This window comes from Monopterus albus, unplaced genomic scaffold (genome assembly GCF_001952655.1).
Source record: "Monopterus albus unplaced genomic scaffold, M_albus_1.0 scaffold169.1, whole genome shotgun sequence".
In the NCBI taxonomy this organism is placed as follows: Eukaryota; Metazoa; Chordata; class Actinopteri; order Synbranchiformes; family Synbranchidae; genus Monopterus; species Monopterus albus.
In genome coordinates this window covers 1426721-1449995 of record NW_018128049.1, presented here as the reverse complement: position 1 = coordinate 1449995, position 23275 = coordinate 1426721, and the positions used below count along the sequence as shown (strand labels likewise).

At 40.6% G+C, this 23275-nt stretch overlaps 1 protein-coding gene across 2 annotated transcripts in view; it reads left to right on the top strand.

Moving 5' to 3' along the window:
• Nucleotides 1-23275, top strand: part of adck1 (aarF domain containing kinase 1) — an 89484-nt gene that overhangs the window by 18495 nt on the left and 47714 nt on the right. For both annotated transcript variants that reach the window (XM_020615725.1, XM_020615726.1), the window contains exon 4: nucleotides 20594-20797. In XM_020615725.1, coding sequence (XP_020471381.1) covers nucleotides 20594-20797 — 204 coding nt within the window. The remainder of the gene's footprint in view (nucleotides 1-20593; nucleotides 20798-23275) is intronic.

The window sequence follows — 23275 nt, the reverse complement described above, 5'->3', positions numbered from 1 at the left end:
TCTGGACTATGTGCAGTTCTGTACTGATGCTGTCCTACCTACAAAGTCCATGAGGGTTTTTCCAAACCAGAAACCATGGTTGGACAGTACAGTGTCACCTCTGTTCAAAGCTCGGGATGCTGCCTTCACATCAGGTGACAGGCTGGCCTATAGCAGAACAATAGGAAAGAACTAAAGAAGGGCATCCGGCCGGCCAAATGCAGGCGCAAACAGCGCATTGAGGGGCAATTTATGAATAACAACACAGAGTATGTGGAGAGGCATCAAAACAATAACAGACTACAGAGGCAGCAACCAGCAGGTCAGCCATGATCCCACCCTCCCTGACACTCTGAATAGTTTCTTTGCACACTTCAATACACCTGGCAGCAGAGGAACTGTACAACTCCCTTAGCTTGAGGAACAGCACCAGCCTCTCGTCCTGCAGCTACACCAGGTGAGCTCCACCCTTAGGGGGATCAGCACCGACAAAGCCGCAGGACCAGACTCCGTGTCAGGCTGAGTTTTGAAGCTATGTGCTGACCAACTGGCAGGAGTTTTCTTGAACATTTTTAACCTGTCCCTGCATCTTGCTTCAGTCCCTGTGTGCCTCAAGTCCTCCATCATTGTGCCTGTGCCCAAGAAATCAGCTGTCACCTGTCTCAATGATTACCGCCCTGTTGCTCTGACACCAGTAATCATGAAGTGCATTGAAAGGATCATTCTAAAGCACATCAAGGACATCATCCCTGTTGGTCTGGACAGCCATCAGTTCGCCTACAGAGAGAACCGATCAACAGAGGATGCTGTCTCAATAGCACTACACACAGCCCTGTCCCACCTGGAGCATCCTAATACTTATGTCAGGATGCTATTTGTTGACTTCAGTTCGGCATTTAACACTGTAATCCCAGAGAAACTGGTACAATGAAACTGGTACTGCACAATCTGGGAATGCCTGCAATGATGTGTCATTGGATTAAGGACTTTCTCACTAACAGGCCTCAGGCAGTGAGAATCGGAAGCTGCACATCATCCTCAGGTGCCCAATTTAGGAAAAAGAGAAAAGAAGAAGAGGAGAAACGAGCAAAGGATAAAGGTATGTGCACAGGACAGAAAGGACTTGACCCGGGTGGTGAGAACAGCTCAGGGCATTATAAGGAGTCCTCTTCTGGATCTCGACTCACTATACACTGATCGGATCCAGAGGAGGGCCGGACGGATTGCTGCAGACCCCACCCACCCAGGCAACAGTCCGTTTGTTCCTCTTCCCTTCAGGAAAAGGTACAGGAATATAAAGACTAAAACAAACAGACTGAGACACAGCTTCTTCCCCAGAGCTGTGAAATCAATCACCCCTCTAACCCCTAGTCACACACACAACCTCCCATGGGCGGGGACAGACAGAACACTGGACCTCTGCAGACACACACCCATGCTCACACCTCTTCCTAAAGACTCAGATTTGCACCGAGCTGCACCTTATAATGTTACTACACTCTTGCTGCTAACATGCTACTGACCTGATTAGGTCCCATACATCCCTTTTTACTGCGACGGATTGGCGACCTGTCCAGGGTGTACCCCTCCTTCGCCCGATTGCCGGGCCGGGATTGGCTCCCGCCCCCCCCCCCCCCCCGTGACCCCGCTCAGGGATTAAGCGGTAGACAATGAATGAATTAATGAATACATCCCTTTTTATTTGCTCATAGTTTTATATTGACTTATACAATTGTGTGTTATGTAAATAATGTGTCTTTTAAGCCGAGAGCTGCTGGAAACATTTTCGTTGTGATATGCATAATGACAATAAAGATTCTTGACTTGACTACGGTTTCTGTACTATTAACTGTGAACTGAAGAAGTGTGGAGAGTAGATACTTTGGTCAGTTTCAATATATCTTAGAGTGAGGTAAGTGATGAGTAAGGTGAGTAAGGATGCCAATATTTTCGCTCTCACTAACATCAATATAAACTTAGTATTTTGGGCAAAGGATGTGATGGCATACAAAGAGATAGACTGAGTCTTTGATTGTGAAGCCAATCGAAAGCTGCCTCATGAGGAGATGAGTGCACTACAACTCACATGGTTATTTTAGGGGATGGAGTGAAAAGAGGAGGATAAGGGGAAGGAGGAGGGGAAGATGATGGAATGATGATAGCGAGGACAAACAGATACTGATGTCTAATGATCCCCTTGCTTCCTCAGCTGCATGAGAAAAAGGCAGGAGTGGAGAACTGATTTGGGGAAGCAGCCATTTTGAAGGTGGCTTTTCATGGCTGGGGTGAAAGGGAGAACAAAATGCTGATTCACTCAGCGCATCTGCACAGTATCATACAAATTGTCTTTCAACACCACCCCAAGGTTAGAGATAAAGAGTTGTCTTTTACTCCTATTACAATGAGTGTGTCTGAGGTTGTCATAGTAATATGAAAACACCATGGGGAAGGAAACCAAAGGCTCTGTAGAGGATGATTAGTGACTTTTCACCAGAGGAAAAAATATCTTCCTGGCCTCAGCTACTGTGACAGTGAGTTCTATATTTTCATTTCCCATAATTTAGCTGACTCACTCGTAGTGTATGGCCAGGTTAGGGGACTATTTGTCTTCTCAACAACAACAGTTCTTACTGGGATGAAATCCGACCACCCAAATCCATGGATCAAATATTTTCACAGTCCCACGAGCTGCACAATCTTATAATCACTGTGCTACTGCTTGTTTATATCTGTGCTACTGAATGTTCACTTGTCACACCTCTCCTGTCTTGAAACAAATCACAGTTTAACTGTTGCAGCTTCAGATTCATAGATATTTTCTCAAGCCCCATCTGAGTGGAGTATGCTAAGTCTGCAGACTCACTTTGCTGTTTGAGGATGAAGCCAATAGAACACTGGCTTCCTCAGACTGTGACCTTCAGTATACATTGGGATGGTTTGCAGCTGAGTGTAAAGCTGGCTGAATGAGAGTTTGCACCTCCACTTCCGAGAGTGAAATTGACAGGTGGACTGGTGCAGTGTCAGTAGTAATGCTGGCATTGTACTGGGTCATTGGGGTTAAGATGGAGTTGAGAGCTGATCCTGGGAAGACGGACATCTAGACTACCTTGCTTAACCTGGATGAAAGGGTCTTCTGATCCACTTGGATGTTATTAACCAAAATCTGATGGAGCACCTTAATCAGAATGGGTCCAAATTTTGGCAAATTTAAGTGGGTCTGGGTAAGATCCTGTTTTATTGCTATGGGTGTCAGGCTGTTTTTCAGTATGCCTAGGACTTACTGGGCATAATTTTCAGTTTTTCATTTTTAACAACTTGTAATTTTTGTGTGTTAAGGTTTGTTGTCATGTAAAATTCCTCTCCTGCCAAGCTTCTTGAGGCTGGGAGTCAACTTTTTATTCATAGTGCCATCTGTAATTGCCATCTCTACTACACCTTTTGCACTCGCTCAGCACTATATCAGCACACTCTGACCTCCATGTTTCATAGTCAGCACCATGCAGTCACCAGGGTAGTCCTGGCCAGATTGGCACCAAAAATGCTGGACCTCATCTGATCTAAACTCATTTATTTTGGTTTCATCTGACCAAAGAATGTGCTGTCTGTATTCATCGCATTTGTTTTCATGTTATTTGGCTTTAGTTTCTTCTCTGGCTTTATCCATTGAGGTGATTTCATGCTCTGTCCGGATCCCGATCCGTTACTGCAATACCAGCTTCCACAGCTAATCCTTGCGAAGTCAGAAGCACTTAATCTTTTTCAATGCAGAGTTGTAGGAATTGCGTGTGGCATCTTTTTTTGAGGTTATCCACTGCACCTGCTTTGTAGTATGGCTCTTCCTATACCTCCTAACCAGTGCTGAAACTTTGCTTGGGCTTATGTTCACTAACCTACTGATAGTCCTGTACTTTCTCCCGTCTTTATGATGTCTCACAATCTGGTTTGCTACTTAAGGCAATTCCTTACCACGTGGAGCCATGCAGCAATAGACACAACCTGGGCCAAAACTGAGGAGGCTGTGGTGTCACACGTGTAATCACTTTTGAGGCAGTGATTAAAAGTCAAATGGGACTTATTACAATGGTCACAGGTAAACTGACTTTTGTTGCTTATATAAGAAATATGTATGACTAATAAAAAATACACAAATAATGCCTTCAGTGAAACTTTATTACCTCCAAAGTACAAAAAAATAACACCCTGTCTACACTGAACATGTTTCAGCTGCTTTTTGCAGTAGCATGTTTCACTGGTCTGATCAGAAGAACAGATTACTTCAGTTTTAATCAGTACATTCAACATGGAATGAAGAATAACAAGGTTCCAGATAGCAAGTGTTTACCAGATGAGTAAACAGTTACTACTGTCAAGACAATACTGCCCTAAAAATATGTTTCCTAAAATGTAGCAATGTTTAAAGTTCTTCAAAGTGGATACATACGTACATACAGTGTACCTAAGTTTGGTAGTAGCAGTAGTAAAAGTACTCACTTTACACCTGTAGTAACCAGTAACCTGACCTGAAAGGAGCTGATCACTGAGCACTAACTCAATCATTCTGCGCTTTCTAAAATTAGACAGAAATGCACCTCACATGTCCACCAGCAGATGCCAGCATTGACTGCATCCCTCATTATAGCAGCACTAGTGTTCTTCCCACAGTAAAAAGGGACTGCTCAGCTCAGATAAGTGCCTGATGCCACTCCTCGAGCTTCACCACTTCTGAGGGACATGCTATGTAAATACTAGGGTGGGAGTAGATAACTGCTGACCTTGATGAGCTCATGGCAGCAGCTTATCAGCCAAACAAGTCTGAGGCAGTAAAATCCTTGAGGGATATGGAGAGGAGGGAATGTTTAACATTCGCTTCCCAGCTGCCTGCTGTAGTTAGATCAGTGGTGACAAGCTCCAGCAGCAGCAGTAACAGCACAAATACTCCATTGCTCCATCACTGCTGTTGTCTCGGTGCCACCCAGGACAAATGGGTCAAACGGCAGCTGGCACTGCGCCTCAGAGCATGAGATTTGAATGTTGTGTATTTTTCAAGCAGTGTCCACTCAAATATGATTCCATTACAAAAAAACAGAGCAGCTTGTACTTGTCAGCCAGCAGACATTATTGTACTCTGATATAGCTTATTCATCATGTTTTTGCACAGCTTGGCAAATCTTGCAACAAAAAGCAAATGACTTACACACATACTGTACTACAGTATGGTATTGTTCAACATAATGAGAATTCTTTCAATTCTTATTGTTGAATAAACTTGAGGATTTATGAGTAAATTGAGTATGGCACAGCTGGAATCAGAGAAAATGTTTAATGTTTTATAAATGGGACTTTCTGAATACACACTGGCTCAAATACTATGGGCAAAGCCCAGGGGTGCCTGAGTGGCCACCCCTGCCAGAGTCAAAATGTGCTGCTTGTCAGTATTAATGAATGAAAACTGAAAAAAAAAATTACTTGAATTGAATAAAATAAATTTTTCTGCTGCTTTATAATTGATATTGGTCAAATTAACTTTATTTTATATCATGCATGCAGCATGATATTTCCATTCATTACTTCAACTGTGTTGTTGTGGAGTACTTGGTATGATTCGCCACTTCACGGCAATGGAATAATATGTGTCTCGTTTTTTAACAAAATAAGCAATCTGAATCTTAGTAATGTATGGTTTATTATTTTATAGAAGGCTTAATTTACTTTTTACATTTATCTCAAATGTGCCACCCATCTCTTGTCTATGACCCAACCTGGCCACCTGAACCAAAATTTGAACACCTCTGAGAAATGTCGTCTGCTTGGCATGACATAACGGGGCTCAATGTGCTCGATCAGCCTATGAAATCCCACATCTTCTACGACAGAGAATGGCTGATCATCTAAGGCAATGAATTCCATAATCTTTTGTGTATTGCCATTTGCCTTGACACCATCACTGGGAAACTTCCTTGCCTTTTCAAAAACGTCCGCCACAGACGGAGTGGGCGTGCTTGGAGGCGTTTTCCTTTTCTGTGCCGCGTTCCACTCATATTCAGCGTAGCGATCGGAATGTTTGGATTTCAGGTGATAAATTAAACCCAATGTGGAGAAAGTCTTTGCAGATGCACCCCCTCTTGAAATTTCGCCATTACAGTACATGTTTTGCAAATTGCTGTCCGTGCGTCTTTCTCAGATATACTGAAATACGTCCACACCGCAGACATGTTGCTTCAGACAAGCACGTGTAGGTCGCGGTTTGTTTGCGTCATCACAACATTTCAGCCGTATTGTTTCGGCAATAAAAGCATTTTGGCCGAAAACTGAAAATGCACTTTTGGGCCATTTTCGGCCAAAACCTTTCGGTGGCCGAATATTCGGTGCATCCCTAGAAGTGGCAGGCTGTGATTTGTTGGGTACAAGTGTGTGGTCTGTCAAAGCCCTCGTTCAAGTCGTGGCAAGATTTTCTGACTAATTTGAACGTATGTGTGTTTGTGCATTGCTAGGGAGGCGACAGTGGTGTAGTGTGTAGAGCAGTCTCCCAACCAGAAGGTTGAGGGTTCGAATCTCGGTGCCTGCAGTCCACGTGTTGAAGTGTCCTTGGGCAAGACACTGAACCCCCCTGTTGCCCCCGATGGTTAGAGCCATCGGTTGAGTTGTAGCTGCAGATGGCTGCCTCGGTTCTGTACTGGAAACAAATTCCTTGTGCGTAACATACTTGGCCAAAGAAAGGTGATTATCCTTATCCTTATTAGTGTTGTTAGGTCAAGACATGGTAAAAATGTTTGTATACTGCTGATAACAATTCAAGTTCATAGCCCATCAAGAACAGTATCATTACGTAATGCACAAACCTAAAAAAAAAAATAAGTAAAAAGGTTGGATCTGTTCAACTTTTGTTCACGTTTCTTTTTGTTCAAGAAATGTTTTGAATTTCAACGAAGATACATCTTCTCTAACTGATTTAATGTCACTTGCTTCTAAGCAATCAATGGGAAAATGTAAATAATGTTTCTCTGTGTGTGTGTGTGTGTTTGTTTGTTTGTGTGCATGTGTGCTGTGAACTTTTGGATTCGCTGATCCGTATTGATCATGACTATCCACTGGCTTGTGGCAGAAAGTGTTTCTGCCATCCATGTGGCACTGAGGCACAATTACTGAAGCATGACAATAAAATGCAGAGCATGAAATTAACTGTGGCTCCTAGTGAGAAATGACCCTCCCCCCCAACAGCAGCGCCTCTTTTCCTCTTGTCACTTGTCACAGTTTTTTTTACGTTTGACATTGAATCCCATATTCTTGCTATTCTTCTCACTTCACAGTGAGAGAAAACAGCACTATCACAGAAGCACAGTAAGAGCTTACGTCTACACTCGGCTCTATGAGATAACAAATAGCTTGTATTTTTCCCACCTTGTTGTATTGCTGTTGGGCTGTGTTAAAATAAATGACATTTTTAATACATGGAGCAGCGGAGGGGCCCAAGCTGAACCTCAGTCTATTTAAATACCATGCATTCTGTATTATAGGGTTAGATGCTGGAGGATTTCTTGTGAATGTCTCCGCTAACTCCTCCGGCTTCGCTGCTATAATACTTACAGATGAGGCCTATTGACTACACCGACTAATAATGCACATATACTATATACACACACAGTGCTGTCCTGTGACGGGCAGCTAGTGGAGCATCAGTGAGCTGAGTAACAAGCTAATCATGACCATCCCAATAATAAATAGGCCTTGTTCATAGTCCACTAATTCTAGTAATTTAGCTCTGGTGTGGCAGCAGAAATCAATTACTGCAGCTGGGCTCCCAGTATAGGACGCTGATCTCATCCATCCAGCCGCACACAACACGTTCACACCTTTGAATCCTGCTACAGAAAAAGACAATTATTTATCTATTGCTGTATAGTGCTAAATATTTGGAATATGATTTATCTTAACAAACTGACATTTTGCATGAAACATGGACTGTGTATTTTGTTCCCCATAACTCTCAGTTAAAGGAAGGAATCTTTTAATTGTCACTATGAACAGGAGAAATAATTCACACTCTCCTCCTTTGAAAAATGACTGTGTTGTTTCTGCCAGGAGGTTATTGTGATGAATAGTAACATGTTATAATTAGTGACTGTATTAATTATGACCTGAGTATAGAAGGAAGTTAGGTGAGGTAGTAAATAAATGAATAGGGTGTTTCTCATGTCTCTTATATGATTGTTCCTTGGTCCTCGAGGATGATCCAAGTCTTTTTATATCAGCTCTGAGGAACGAAGAGGCTGCTGGAGGAGCCATGTGTGAAACCACATGAGATCATCCTGATGATTTTGATGAACTGATGCTCCCTTACCAGAAATCAGTTAGTGATTGGATGCTTCAGATGAAGGACTGGAGGAAAGAATGTCCTCTATCATTAATAACATGCTTCCTCCACACCTCTCTCCTCGCATGCTTTCCTTTTTGTCCTCACATCTTACATCTGGGCAGGACTTTGATTTCATCACTTTTTTTTTTTAAATCCACAATCATAACCATGTGTTCATTATTGTAACTGTGATGAGGAAGGCGATTTTAACCCAACCCACAATCTTTTTCTAATCCTAATCAGATAGTATCACATAGTTTTTGTTCCCAAACTTGACCAATTAGTTAGTGTGCCAAAATCCAGTGAAACTGTGAGGGCTTCGTCTTAGCCAAAAATTTATGAGTGCTTCCATGATGGCATACGTTATGCTTACCAGTTGATTGTTGATGTTGGTAGAGTTGTTGCCATTCTGCTTGCCAAAGTAGGAGCCTTAATTGAGGAGACACTCCTATGGGTCATATATGCATGGGTGTGGACAAACCACCTACAGTATATGGGTAGTTGACTTGTTAAATAATTAGAGCAAGCAAAACCTCCTCCATTACCTCCACCAAAGATGGGGGTTATGTTTTTGCTAGCATTAGTTTGCTTGTTTGTTAGCACCATAACTCAAAAACTAATGAACGGATTTCAATATTTTTTGGTGAGATAGGGTATGGTCAATGGAACAATTGATTAGATTTTGGTGCTGTTCCATAATTTGAATACAGGAATATTTTAAAAGATTATTAACTGTTGTGAATGCTGGAAAGGCTGTTGACTGAGTGTGAGCCCCCTTGTGGCCAGAGTGCATGGCTGCACTGCTGAGCACTTGAAGACAAATCCCTGGGTCAGTAACAGCTGCTCATTCATTGTCAATGGAAACCAAGTGCTGTTACTTGGGACTGTGTGAGACAGGAGGCTTATTTGAGATACGCCATGCCTGATAAGCAGATGAGAGCAGTTAGCAGCAGCAAGGGGTGGTGACAAAAAACTCATGATGGGCTGTTTAGGAGCTTTCCACCAGCCTTCACTCTGTACTATTAGGTTTGGCGTCCAGGAAGCAGTGGGGGACCCAATGTGCAAACTCAGGCACAAAAAAGCAGGGATTTGGACAGACAGAGCAGCTACTACCAGAGTAGAGGAGAACACTTTGAGTGGCTGGTAGATAGTCAGAGGCAACCAGCAGTCGCTGGGTGAGGGGGTCTAGGGAAAAGGAGTCAGGGCAGAATGGGAAGTATGAGGATTGAGTATCTGTGAGGAGATGTATTAATGCAGTTGAGAATGCTGGGGCTAGAAGGGAGTAGCTCACTGAACTGGGGAAGGAGTCAGGAGGAGGTGAGTAGTGATGATAATCAGGAGGGTAGACTTTGCACAGGGCAGCAGTGAGAGCGCAACCTTGGCTGGGGTGAAACCAGGAAGAGGTAGATAGTGGCAGTCAAAGAATATGATGACTGAGACACACTTAACTCAGACGAAGTCAGAGAGGGGGTGTTATCTGTAGGCGTTGTGGAGTTAGCGAGCAGAGCACATAGGAGCAAAGACAGGGAAAACACAAGCCAGGAATGAGAACCATGATCAGAAATCTTCAGGAAGAGACAACAATCAGGCGATGACGACATGCCAGAAAGCAGCTTAAGATGAAGCACGTTAATTGGCCCAAGTTGTGCTAGGCATGCCTCCTCGCCTTGACCGGCTGCTGGCACGTGAGGGGGCGGAGGTGCAAGCTGCAGACATGACATGTACAGGAAGTCACAGAAGCACTCACATCCTATTAGATCTGATACTGATTTAATAAAGCGCCACAGGGATTATGTTTTTTGTAGGCCAACCTGGAAGTTAGCATCACCCTGGTTCTTTCGACTAAAAGCCAATGGGATTTTTCCAAAGGGTTTTTGCGCAAAATATGTTATGTGACAAATAACAATTTATGAGAATTACAGCTTCTGTTCAACAAGATAATCTTCACAAGTGAACACCCCTCTTATGATTTTTGAAGCCCAAATACAATTGCCAGAAGTAAAAAGCTATTGTTAGGCTATAAACAAACTGCACCACAGTCTCATGGCTTCCAACTTGTAATTTGATTTATAGTGTTTTCTTCTTCTACTAATTCCTTTTCCTCATCTGATCTAGATATTCATCACGGCTATGCGAGTTTGTTCGAATAGTTTGCAAGTGCGCCAGTTTAGAAATAATGAGTCTGTAAAGTCTCTGTGATGGCATGTAAAATCCCAGACAGTCTCCGTAGTCTCATTTAGCCACTTGTTAGCAACCACCTTTTTAACACACGTAAAAGCATTAAAAATCATGAGTGGGGTATTTACTGTTGTATTTTATTTCATAGAACACAACATGAAAATTTAATGGCCTTGAGTTAACCACAGACTTTATTTCAGGCATCTAACCAAAAACTCTCTGACTTCAGGGTGATAGAACCGGAAGTGTAAAAATGCTAACTCAGTTCTGGTGTTTAGGACTCACTCCTACGGCACTCTGTAAAATGTCATCAAGCCAAACTTTTGGGTCCAGGTTCCAGACAGTTGCTGTTGTTTTAGTGACATTCTTCTATATGACAAGGAGAGTGATAAAATGCTGATCTGTGCTATTACTGAAATATTGTGCCTGAAAATCTATATGGGCTGCTTTCTCATATAACGTAGCCATCACGTCAGTTTGATACTGTATTTCAGCTGACCAGACTTACCTCCACCAATAATACTGACAAATAAAAACGGCAAATAAAAAAATTGGTAGTCATTGAAACTGTGTGTCTGTCTGTGGGATGGGTGTAGAATTGATTTAACCACTGTGTGTAAGCTGCTGGCTTCATGGCCATGCTTCTCCCTGCAGCACTTGCACACAATCAGAGAGCACAAAGGGAGGGAAGCAGTGATTCCTAGAAAACAATTTGCCATCTGTGCTTAATGGCATCGGAAGGCTGTCCACCGACCCGCGCTACAGGGAATTGGCCCCGGGGCCAATACTTTAGTTACATAAGTAAAGAGAGGTGGAGTTGCAAAGACACAAAAAGAACAAGAAACCAAGCACTGCTTTGAAATGGTCAGAGTAGAATATTTTTGGATTGAAGTTGCTGATAATGCACAAAATGCTGTATTTTAGAAAACTGCAAGTTCATTCAGATTTTAGCCTTTAGAAGACCTGAAACACACCCCACAGCAGTCTGATGCATTCTAACCTGATATTGAAAAGGTGTAAATGTGTCTGTCACTCTTAGATCTCATGTAATCTTTACTCTTCGAATAGTGTAATTCTAGGTAGCAGTTTGTGGACACTTGCTATCTGATTTGTTTTGTTTGTTTTAATGCATCCAGGGTCTATTTCCTCTTACATATGATAATGGTAGCTGATTTCACACCAAAATTACACAGAAATAACCAATTTTTTCTGTCTCATTCAGGAAACAACAAAAAACTGCTCCAGTGAGGTCTACTCATATGATTTTGTACAAAGTGCACTTACTGCTGTAGCATTTGCCTGATCCCTGATCAATTCAACCCCTGAATGATCTGTAGGGAGCAGTGTGAGTTGCAGCTATGAATATAAAAAAATATCAGTCTCAATGTAGTTCATTTAGGTAACACTAGTGAAAGTGTTTTTGTTGGAATTATGCTGCCGAACGGAAGTTATTCTTCTTCAGACAATTGTGGCACTGTTATACAGCCGCAAACGTGCTACCACCTCCTTGTGTATTGGAGGAGGGCTTGCCCTGATTTGAATGAAAGACACAAAGACAACCTGCATTCAGATTTGTGATCTGGCCAATAGAGACAGGTATCCTGTATGGTTCTTAAAAGTGTCCCATTTGTTCACCACGGTTTGGTTGCAGAAGCCTCCAACTCTGCTCCAACGTCATCAAATTGAATATGCTGTTCTCGTTACACCACTAGTAGACCCAGTGTCCCTCCCTCATCTCTACTTGGATACAGTGAGGAGTCTCATGGCAACTTGCTAATTGGCTTCAACAACAATGAAGGTTATTGATGACATATGTACTGTGTGATCACAGAGAAGTTTACAGAGAAGTTCTCTCTTGCTCTTATTCCCCTAGGAGATGTACACAATATAACACACTAGGCTTAAATGACACTGTCTTAAATCTCGTTTGGATTTTATCCATTTTATCTATATGAGACACTTGAAATGAAAGCTGTGTATTGGGCGATGTGTTTAAGTTGCGACATATTCAGGCTTATGTGCCAGACAGCCCTGTGCCCAGAGCCCCCAATGTCACTGCTGGCGCCTCTTTAAAAAAAACAGTCTATCTCAGGGCTGGCATGTAGACAAACAACCACACACACTCACTCCTATGGGCAATTTAGTGTCACCAATCAGCCTAAGTTACCAGTAGAATGCCAGCACACCTAAAAGCAGTATTCCCATGATTGATAGATCATCATAATGTGAATTCTTGCCCATAAAAACCTACTTCTTCCTGATCATCTTACATGAAAACTATTTTTGTTCAGTACACGTCGTGTTGGTCGGCCTGGAATAGTCTCTTTCTCTGGTTGCTGTCCTGTTGACAGACAGACAGCTGTTCTGATGACTTTAAAGACTCAGAACTCACTGCTCATTTCTCACTTTCAACGTGGATTGAATGAAATCATGCTTTAGTAGTGCTTACGTCTCACTCACGTCTCGCTTCCGGTGTGTTTTACCAGTAAAGTGAAGCAAACTGTATGAATTCTCCCGATTTTAGCTCCAGTTCAGTCGATCCTGACTACTTTTAGAATTGGGCCAAATTTCAGCCCAGTCAGTTGTTGTTTTGACGTGCAGTGCGAGCAGGATCCCAGCACCTGATTAATCACCCAAATGGTCAAGCTCCCGAACAATGAAAGATGGATTTCTGCCATGTCAGAAATCTGGTTGGCGTCGGAATGCGCTATGGATGTCAGTTCTATGCTCAACAGCTCTCCTCCAATATAGACCAGCATACAGCCCACATTTCCCTGTGTTTTGTTAACTTTATAATCAAGTGCGACATTGAGGAATAACTCAACTGTCAGTCCACACATACATACGAGTCCCCCTTCCCTCAGTGCGCCATTGTTGTTAACATTAGTCTACCAGAACTGGTAATTACTTTTTTTCAGACTTCTGATTGGCCAGCATGACCTTATGTTTGCGATATATCGCTGCCTGTTGTTTTGGCATACTCCTGGCAGCGTGTTTTCATGTGGATGAGGATTTTTTTTTTTTACAACTGTGTGTGTGGAACGGAGTGTTTTTTTAATAAACAAAGGTGGGAAAAATTCAGTTTTTAAAAATACCCATGTATGTGTGGACTAGACCTGAAACTAACACAAAGATTTCCTTAGAAGTCTAAATAAGTCAGTTTGTCTAAACATTTGAGTAGTGCAGTGATGAGGAGCTCTACCTGCCTGTTTCTCTCTCACTCTGCTGTCAAGTCTGCTCCAACACAAACACACACTCACACAAAACAGATTTAGAGTAACCAGGTTACCACAGTGCATGTAAACACACTGCAGTAGGAGGAAGTCGTGTTCTTTTGTGACTGATGCTGCATGAGTCAGGCTTTGATTGAACTGTTTGTCAAAATGAGTCTGTTCTAATGTACACTGACAGTGAATCTCAGAGGGTGTGAAGCTCTGAAACATCTGTTGCTTTTGCTGTCTTCTTGCCCTTTGTAATAGACCTACAATCTTTTGTGACATTTCTCTCTATTTGAAAAACACAAGACTAACCACACAGTCGGTCAGTGCTGACTGTGTTTTTCAGCAAATCCCGTTAACAATCGAGAGAGACTGGAAACAAGGGCAGAGAGAAGCATGGCAGGGAACAGCCATTAGGCCACTGAACAGACCCCGGTTATCACTCTTGGTTCATCTGACCATCTGTACGTTGCTGACCTGAGGTCATAACTGATATAATGGCAGGGAAGAAAATTGTGTCACATATAGTCATGTTGGTATGTACAGTAATTTTGTGGGTTGATCTGAGAAGTTTCAACATTGGGGTAATTGTGCACTTAATGAATGATGCTCTGCATGCAAATTTAGGACGAAGGTGGGGATGGGGTAAAAGTTCATTCAGATTCTGAATCTATTCACAAATTCCAAAAATCCATTTTGTGTGCTGTTATTGGCCTAATGCTTTCCCCTTCAGTGACCAAATAGATGTTTAGGCTCACAATAGTCACCACAGTTCTCAAGAGTTCAGCCTATAACGTACTCTAATTTATTCTACCTGTTCTCACAGAGGCAGAAGACTAACATGTTTGCAAAAAGATTGATTCTGAGTCAAACTGTGACACTAGTAATTGAAATCAAAACAAATTATGAGAATCCCAAGCATCCACAGCCCTAGATATGGAGGCCTTCTGTTAAACTGCACACTATCCTGCAGCTCTACAAGCTTAAATGGAAACTGCCATTTTAGCATGACAAGCAACTGGAAGAAACGGCTGCAGGTGAAAAGCCGATCCAGTTATAATTATTAAAACAGCATTTCAAGGTTCCCTCTTTCCTACCACATCTTCCCATCTTTCCTTTCTTTATTCACTCATTACTTCCCATTTTCTTTCTTTCCTCCACTGCTTCTAGCCTTTATTCCCTTGTTCTTTCACTTTATCTCATCCATTACACACCTTTTATTTATTGCCCTTGCCAACTGTGTGAAGAGGATGAATGCCAGAGGCCTTCTGCACTGAGCTCCTGTGTGTCTGTATTGTACCACAAATTAACCCATGTGTCTCGTTTGCTAATGGTACATTTGATTGGATGTTGCATGTATAGAGCTGGTGGGTGGTGGCCAGCATCAGCCTATGGCAGAGCAGTGTTCTCCTCAGGCTTACAGTGAGCAGCATTGCCATGGTGATGTCATCTTCCAGCTGTGAGCCCGCCTCCATTGGACAAAGCATGCTGATTACTGGAAAAGAGGAGAGAGAGGAGTCATGATGAATCTGATGATTAGGCAACAAGCCGTGGGCAAACGAATGCCAGATTTTCATTCTGATCACCTTCCTACATCAGCTTGCAGGCACGTTTAGCCAGAAATAGCTCTGACATGACTTCAGGTGAGCTGACTGTCTGAAGACAGGGACTGCTATTTGAAATTAAAATCACTGATTTATTGAGTAAATGATTAAAATTTATAAGAAGCATTAAAAACAGTCATTGATACATAAAGATATTTTCAGTCACTGATTTATTTTGAAGATCTGTGCTGAGCAAACACCTTTCATTTGCATGATAGAGGAGTGAAAAGGCCTTAAGACGGAGACTACAAAGAAATGTCCTCAGAAGATGAATATTGTTGCCATTTCAAACTGGAAGATTTTTTTTCAAACCATATTTTAACAGATTACAGTGCTAATAATAGCAACCAAACATAATGTTATAAAAGTTAAATTTCAGGAGCAATAACAGTCTCCTGAATGTCACCAAAACAGTGCTGTATAATAATAATAATAATAAAATGAAGACGAATATTAAACTAATAGTTTTATTTTTTGCTTTTACAGTGTTATTTATTGACATATCAGCAGCCAATGAAATTATGTGCCACTCTATACCAACTTTTACTATTGCTATTTTACTATTTCCTACATTTTTCATTTAATCTCATCAGATTATGAAAACATTTACCTTTAATAATCTAAGGCAAAACTGGATTTCATAGATATATATTACTATTGTGTCCACAATAAACATCTTTATCCACAGCAGACTAGAGTCAACACTGTATGATCATACCATGTGATAGGAATACTGACCAGAATTGAGATTTCAAGCTCATGTTTAACTTAAATGTGTTTCCAAATCAAAAGACAAAATGTATGACAAATGGATTAGTTTGATTTGTACAAGTTTTTTTATAAAGAATGTAAATAAGGAAATACATTTACAACAGAAAATTATAGGACAACATTTACTTTATTAGCCAAAATAGATTTTTTTTGGTCAGAATGCAAATCAGTCGAAATTGAAAGAATGAATATTGCTAAGTCTGTTTATGTTCATTTTAAATCCACAAACCATGGTTGAAATTGTAAATAGAAGGGTCTCTTTTCTTACTACATTTGACATTTTTCTCAGATGAATTTTTTTATTCCCAGTTATTTGAAGACAAGTATTCACTTAGAACAATTGTTAAAATTCTAAACATTCACAATGTTTTTTTCTCCCTCAATGTGGTCCTAATGAAAGTATTAGGATTGACTTATTCTAAAATAAACTCATTAGTTGTTCCGGTATTTGGTAATTTATAAAGATGCACCGATTGCAATTTTCTTGGCCGATTCCAAGTTTTTAAAAGTCTAACCTGCCTGTTCCAGAACTGTAACTGATAGCATACACAAACATTTTTGTAACTTTTCCATTATAAAATATAAATTGTAATAAGAATAAAACATATTGAAGTTACTGTGCGAGTAAAACATGTGAGTGAACTGTTGCTCAAAATCTGACTGGCACAGAATCGGAAACCTCAGAGTGATCGGCCAGTCACCAGTCAAGGCTGATCACACTGAAAACCATCCATTTCCAATCTCCACCAGTCGATTGGCACACCTCTAGTAGGGCTGACCGATAAATCGTATTTTCATCGTTATCGCGATACGAATATGTGCAATAAAGACATCACAAAAGACTGCTTGAAACGTGATGAATAAGAAAAAACATTTTATTTACACAAGCCACAGTGTTTCCCATACACTGATTTATTTGTGGTGGGTTGCCACAGTATCAACATTGACTGCCATGTATTGGTTTAAAATATGTAGGTTAAATCTTGTTTCAATATAGTGCCTTGTGTAGGTCATGTATTTGCTCAGTCCCTTTGTGCAAGGTCTGTGAACAGCTCCTTCTCTCCCTGTTTGTTTTTTAACACAATGCTGTCAATCACGGAGATCCAACTCTTCTGACATGTTATCAGCAAGCTAGTAAGGCTAGCTAAGCTAATGTTAGAATACAGCTGTCGTCAAGGTCAGCATGCTGTATGGATGTATATGAACTGCTCTGTAAGTGGGTAAAGTTAATGCTAGCTCATAAACTATGACGCTGAATGTTCGCCCTCTCATTCCAGGGGAATAACGAAAAACACACGTGGGAAAACTGATCAATCTGACCAGTGTGATTAGTAATTCAGTTGATTTATTTTCTCATATTTACTGGTTTCAATCAGTAAGCTGTCCATGGTAGGCTAGTGGTTAAGGCGCAGCACTCTCACCGTTGCGGCATCCGTCGTAAAACGTGCCAAATGTTAATATGGGAGTCGTCAGTGTGACGATTCGCTGTGGCGACCCCTAAACAGGAAAAGCCGAAAGTGACTTTCTTTGACTGGTTTCAATCAGTGCTGCTGAAGCAGGAAGAGAGGGTCGGGAAGAGAGAGCTGAAGAGAGAGATGTAGGAGGAGGGCAGCAGCCAACTGCAGTGGGAGACCTAGTAGGAGGGACAGGTCAGATGAACAACACAACAGCACAGAGATAGCCTACTACAGTATTACTGTGTTCAATTAAAAAAAATATATAAATGCTACTACTTACTTTACTTTTAAATTGCTTTTTAATTTACATGTATTAAGTAGTTTCCCCCCGAATATTTATATTTCAAGAGATGTTTATATTGAGTTTAAAAGAATGTATTTTAAAAGCAGAAGGGGAAAAACTTTATTAATATAAACATTCAGTTGATTGGTTGGATATTTACGTATGTGTGTTTTGTTCAGTAAAAAGATTTGAAATAATTTATTTCATTTCCATACTCGGTGTGTATGAGCTATTTAATGTTTGGGTTCTGTGTTACCATTAAAGCAGAAAAATATAGGAACTGCAAAGCTAAAATACACAAATATTTTTTTATCGCAAGCCATATCATCATCGCCGTATTGAACAGTGATATCACACATTGCATATTTCCCTTATCATGCAGGCTCTAGTATTTTATTATTATTATTATCTAATGGTATTTGAACTATGTAAAGCAGACTCTACTGTGAAAGTAGGATAGGATTTCAAGATTGAACCCAAAAATCTAGTTGGTATAAATAACACCTATACATTTGTTTTTTGGTTGATAAGCCGGATTTTAATAGTTTAATCAGTCATTAATTTTACCTTTAGTGATTCATCTCATCAGACTTGAGTGGGTGGCTCTTAAAGTGTAGTGATGGTTTTTATCAAAAGGGTTCCCAGTGCATCTTTAAGCAGCAAGGCTCATCTGGTAATCTCTGGCGACTTGTTTCTGTCATTGCTTTGTCATCATTGCCCAGATGACGCTCATGTCAAATGGTCTTAGGGGAACATGCCTGTGTGTCCGCGTGTGTGTGTGTGTCTGTGTGCACTGGGTTGTATTCATGGTGTGTGTAGTGAGGTTACAGAGGTTAAGGGGAGCTAATTTCACGGCTTTTTATTTGCACTGGTCTCAGGGGAGGAGCTCTCTGTAAGCATTATCACTTCCAGCTGGTTCAAATGGGACAGCCGGGACGGGACCACCACTACCACACACACACACACACACACACACACACACACACACACACACACACACATACTTGTACTTCTATCTTTGTAAGGACACTCAATCCATTCCCTGCCCCCTTACCCTAGCGTTCACCATCAAAACAAAAATCCCTAACAATAAACCTTACCCTAATACCTAACTTAAACCTAATTCTAACCTGAACCCTAAAACCAAGTCTCAACCCAACAAGAGTTTCACAAAGTGAGGACCAGACAGAATAGTACAAGAACACACACACCACTAGGGCCCCTAATAACCTATCCCTTGATTTGGTATGTCTGTTTCTTTTGTAGGGATGGGGGATTGATAGCATTTTATCAAGTCAGAGCCTAAATCCTTTCAACTCCTGTATTGAATCTGTTTAAGCAGTCATTTAAAGCTGCATTAACTAAGATTTAGCACAAATTCAGATAAATGAAGTAAATCAAGCATCTAGAAGTGCTTTCTCCCTGCTATGCTAAACCCCCATCCTCCACCCCACTCTGCTATCTTCAGGTCTTGTGTTTATTGATCCAAGGTTAGCAATAAGACACGTTTTTCAAACCACTATGACTCATTTCAAAGACAGATCATGGAGGCTCCCTGTGCAGGTACAACTTTTTGCTCCAACGCTTTTGTCCAATTTGCAAATTTTTGCTTGGTCTAGGTCCAGGACACAATGTTTGTTTATGTTGGACATAGCAGTCCATGTGGCATTTTAGTGTGAACTTGTTAAAATTTAAACCATCAATACAACTAGAAAAGTGTGGAGTTTGCTTATTAACTATTGAAGCATAACATGTAATTTCTCTTGTTTCACCTACAACTCATGGTCATGTGTGTCAAGTATGTAACACTGACTGTGATGGGATAGTGGCCAGAACATTAGTACACTATCAAAATTACTAGGAAAAAGCATTCCTCTGTATAATTTGATTGTGTTACTGCAGATGCATTCACTACAAACAACGTTAGACATAGTATGTATGCTTATCATTAAAATGTAAACCTCTTCATATGACATTGTGTCACTGCAATGCCACTGAAAACCAAAGGGCTCTATTGGCTATATATTCATTACTTGTTAGAGCCGCTTATAACTGCCGAGTTACCTGACTGCCACAACTGTCTTTGGCTGTCAAGACCACATATGACGTAGTTCCAGCGACAGGGTAGGAGAGGCCAAGAGGAACACTTGGAGAAGAGGAGGGGATACTTCTGGAGTTAGTTTACTTCGCTCTTAATGGCTGAAAGTTAGAGGGAGAAAGTTAAGAACTGCTTTAAGTTAAGCAAGTAAAATAATTTGGTTAAACTTTGGGAAGTTAGAGTACTGGAAACAATTGTTTTCATGCAAGGGAAACCATTGTTGACTGTCTGTATATTCTAGTCCAAAGTTTTGGTGTGCACATCCATCTGTGATTCTTTCCCTTTACACTGTTACACTTTTATTATATCATTGCACAATTTCCTACTTTACAACTGCTTGATAGTAAGTTGTTTTAATAAATGACCATTGCTGTCATTTCTCTTGAGAGGGTTTTTTTTCAGTTGGCAGAATGCAGTGAAACGTACCGAGTGTATTCCTGGTCTGAAAAGGAAGAACTCTTCCATAGACAAATTGTACACCAAATATGTCATGTCAGAATGCCATGACTTTTAATGCACTCATGCTTTCAATAGAATAAGCAGTTTCATTTTAATAACCTTCACGGCCTTTCCTAGTAGTCCATGAGACTTTTTTTTATCCTGGCTTAAATTTTTTATTTTTTTTTGGTTTTCTCTGTACCAATGCCTGTAGGTGCATCGGCGGTCAGCAGAGCGCCTTCTAGATTTGTGCTGTGCCAACAGGGGTACTTTCATCAAGGTGGGCCAGCATCTTGGTGCTTTGGACTACCTTCTGCCTGAGGAGTACACATCCACACTGAAAGTGCTCCACAGCCGAGCCCCTCAGAGCAGCCTGGAGGAGATTCAGCAGGTCATCAGAGAAGACCTTGGCAAGGAGGTAGGTCTGAACAGACTGGACATAATGTTAACGGGTTGGATTCCATATTATTCAGGTGAGCACAAAGAAATTCTCGATATTCCTTACTTCTAAATAATTAAAGTGATTATCTATCATCCGTCTTCACTATTGGGGGCTTAAAATCATCAGCACTCACGGGTGAGTCATGCATAGTAAGAAAAACATAACATTTTTCATTCTATTTTGTATTAGTTTAATCATTTATTTGTTTTTGTGGGTCTGTAGTTGAATTGATTGATTTGGAGTCAATATTTTGGATTGGCAAGCTCAGTTTTGCTGCCTCACTCACTCTCTGAAGGTAGGAGCATATGTTGGTCCCTGCATGTGTGCTTTGCAGGAAGCAACAACAACAACAACAACAACAACAAAAAAGTCAAATAAAGCAGAACTGGATGTGTCTGACAGTTCTGTCCTCATTCCGTATTCCTGATGTGGCTGTTAGTACAGAATGCATACTTTGCTCTAAATGTAGTTGTTTTGACAGTCGTTTAGTCTGCAAGAGGTGAAGCAATTGTTCTGTTATTCTCAGATTTATTACACTGGTCTTCTCTCTTTATCTGTATGTGTGTGTGTGTGTGTGTGTGTGTGTGTGTGTGTGTTAAAAAATGAGTTTGTAATACTCAGCTGAGCATATTACATCAGCAAATCCAGGAAGAGTGTATATGCTGTATTCTACAAGACACAGACTCTGTGTAGGTCAGTCTATAAAGATTTAAATTAAACAGTCTTTTTGTCTTGCAGTGAGGAATAATATTATTGAGCAGTGTATCTAAAGTACACACTGACCACAAAGTACAGCTCTAGAATTTATGGACATAGTTATAGTCTCTCTTTATTTTTTTTGAAAGTCAGCAAACCAAATGCACTCCTGTCAAAACAGCTCTTCACCAAAATCTGTTTTAATTGTTATGTAGTGTGTTTCTACACTGACTAAATACTGTGCACAGTTTGTGTCATTTTAATTCTCTGCTAGCTTTCTGTTTAGTGTGCACTATGAATGTGTAATTATATCCTTTGAGGTCGAATACTCAGCTGTTCTGTCAGGAGCCTCTGATTCTAATAGGGCAAATTTTCATACTCGAGAAAAAGGAAGCAGCTTTCACTGAGTCATAGACAGGTGGTTATGTTTCTGTATATAAAAATTCACAACATTTTCTTGCACCGATAACAAATAATAACTAATGTACAGTACATAATAATTATGTAACACTTAATTTTCCAGTCATGATTAATGTTACTTTCAATGTAAGTTTTGAACACACATATTTATATTCCAGGACCAACAATGAACAACAAAGATCATCATACTGCATGATTCACTTATGTGTAACACCTTGACAAATGAAAATCAGTGGCAACACTCAAAGCAAGCTGCAGAGTTCTTTCCAGCAACTTAACATAAAAAAGATCAAATAAAAGTCTGGTGTGTGTTGTCACTGGGTTTGTAGACAGCACCTTGGTTGTAACATGTGTGGTGGACACACTACTGAGTGGATATATGTTTGGAAATATATGATATAATATATTTCTTTATCCAAAGTCACTCTTCAAGTAGTTATTTCAGGGACTGATATTAGATAAGGTTAAATCTGATATTAAAGAAGAAAAATATTATAAGGATATACAGTAGACAGTGAGAACCATGTCTAACCATAAATAACTATACAAATGGTTATATTTATATTGTTTTTTTAAGTCAAGACAGTCTAGGACTGATAATAATCAAAGGTGGGAGAGCAACAGAGTGATTGGTGACTGAACCAATTTAGAGTATGAGAGAATATATTCAAATGAAGGATTAGATGGAAACATTGAGAATATACAGTAATCAAGCTACACTAAATGCTAACTGTGACAGTTTAGGGATGCTAGAACCAATGGGATCTGTTAGATTATTTCTTGTAAAAGAACTTTGGAGCACCCCATGACATATAGTGCATGGACAGCGGCATGTGGTGAGCATGAAAGCTCAGCAGTCAGAGGTTGGAGGCAGGACATCCGAATCAGAAGCTGAATCAGAATCAGCCAGGCGTGTTGAACACAAGAGGAATTTGATGTGTACTGTATGTACAACGTTCTTCTTCTCTAAGGCAACGAGCAGACAAGTAAACAAGACAGAGAACAAAAAAAGAAAAGGAATGTGCATCAGGAAAACAAAAATACAAATGAATTGCTTTTAAATACAGAAATATACTGTAATATAAACACAATTGTGGTGTGCAAACCAGTTGTGATTTTGGGTTAAAAGAACGGTGACCAAAGGAGTTGACCTCATCTTGATGTGTCATGGTTTGGACTTTGCTTCCTGTATTTATGTTGGTTTTTCCCCGTTTCGTCCTGTCGTTCTGCCACTTCACCTTAATCAGCCATCATTACATCCACCTGCTGCTCATTATCTCCCAGCTCCGTCTCTCATACAGTATATGCGCCCCCTTCCTGTTCGTGACCCACTGGGTT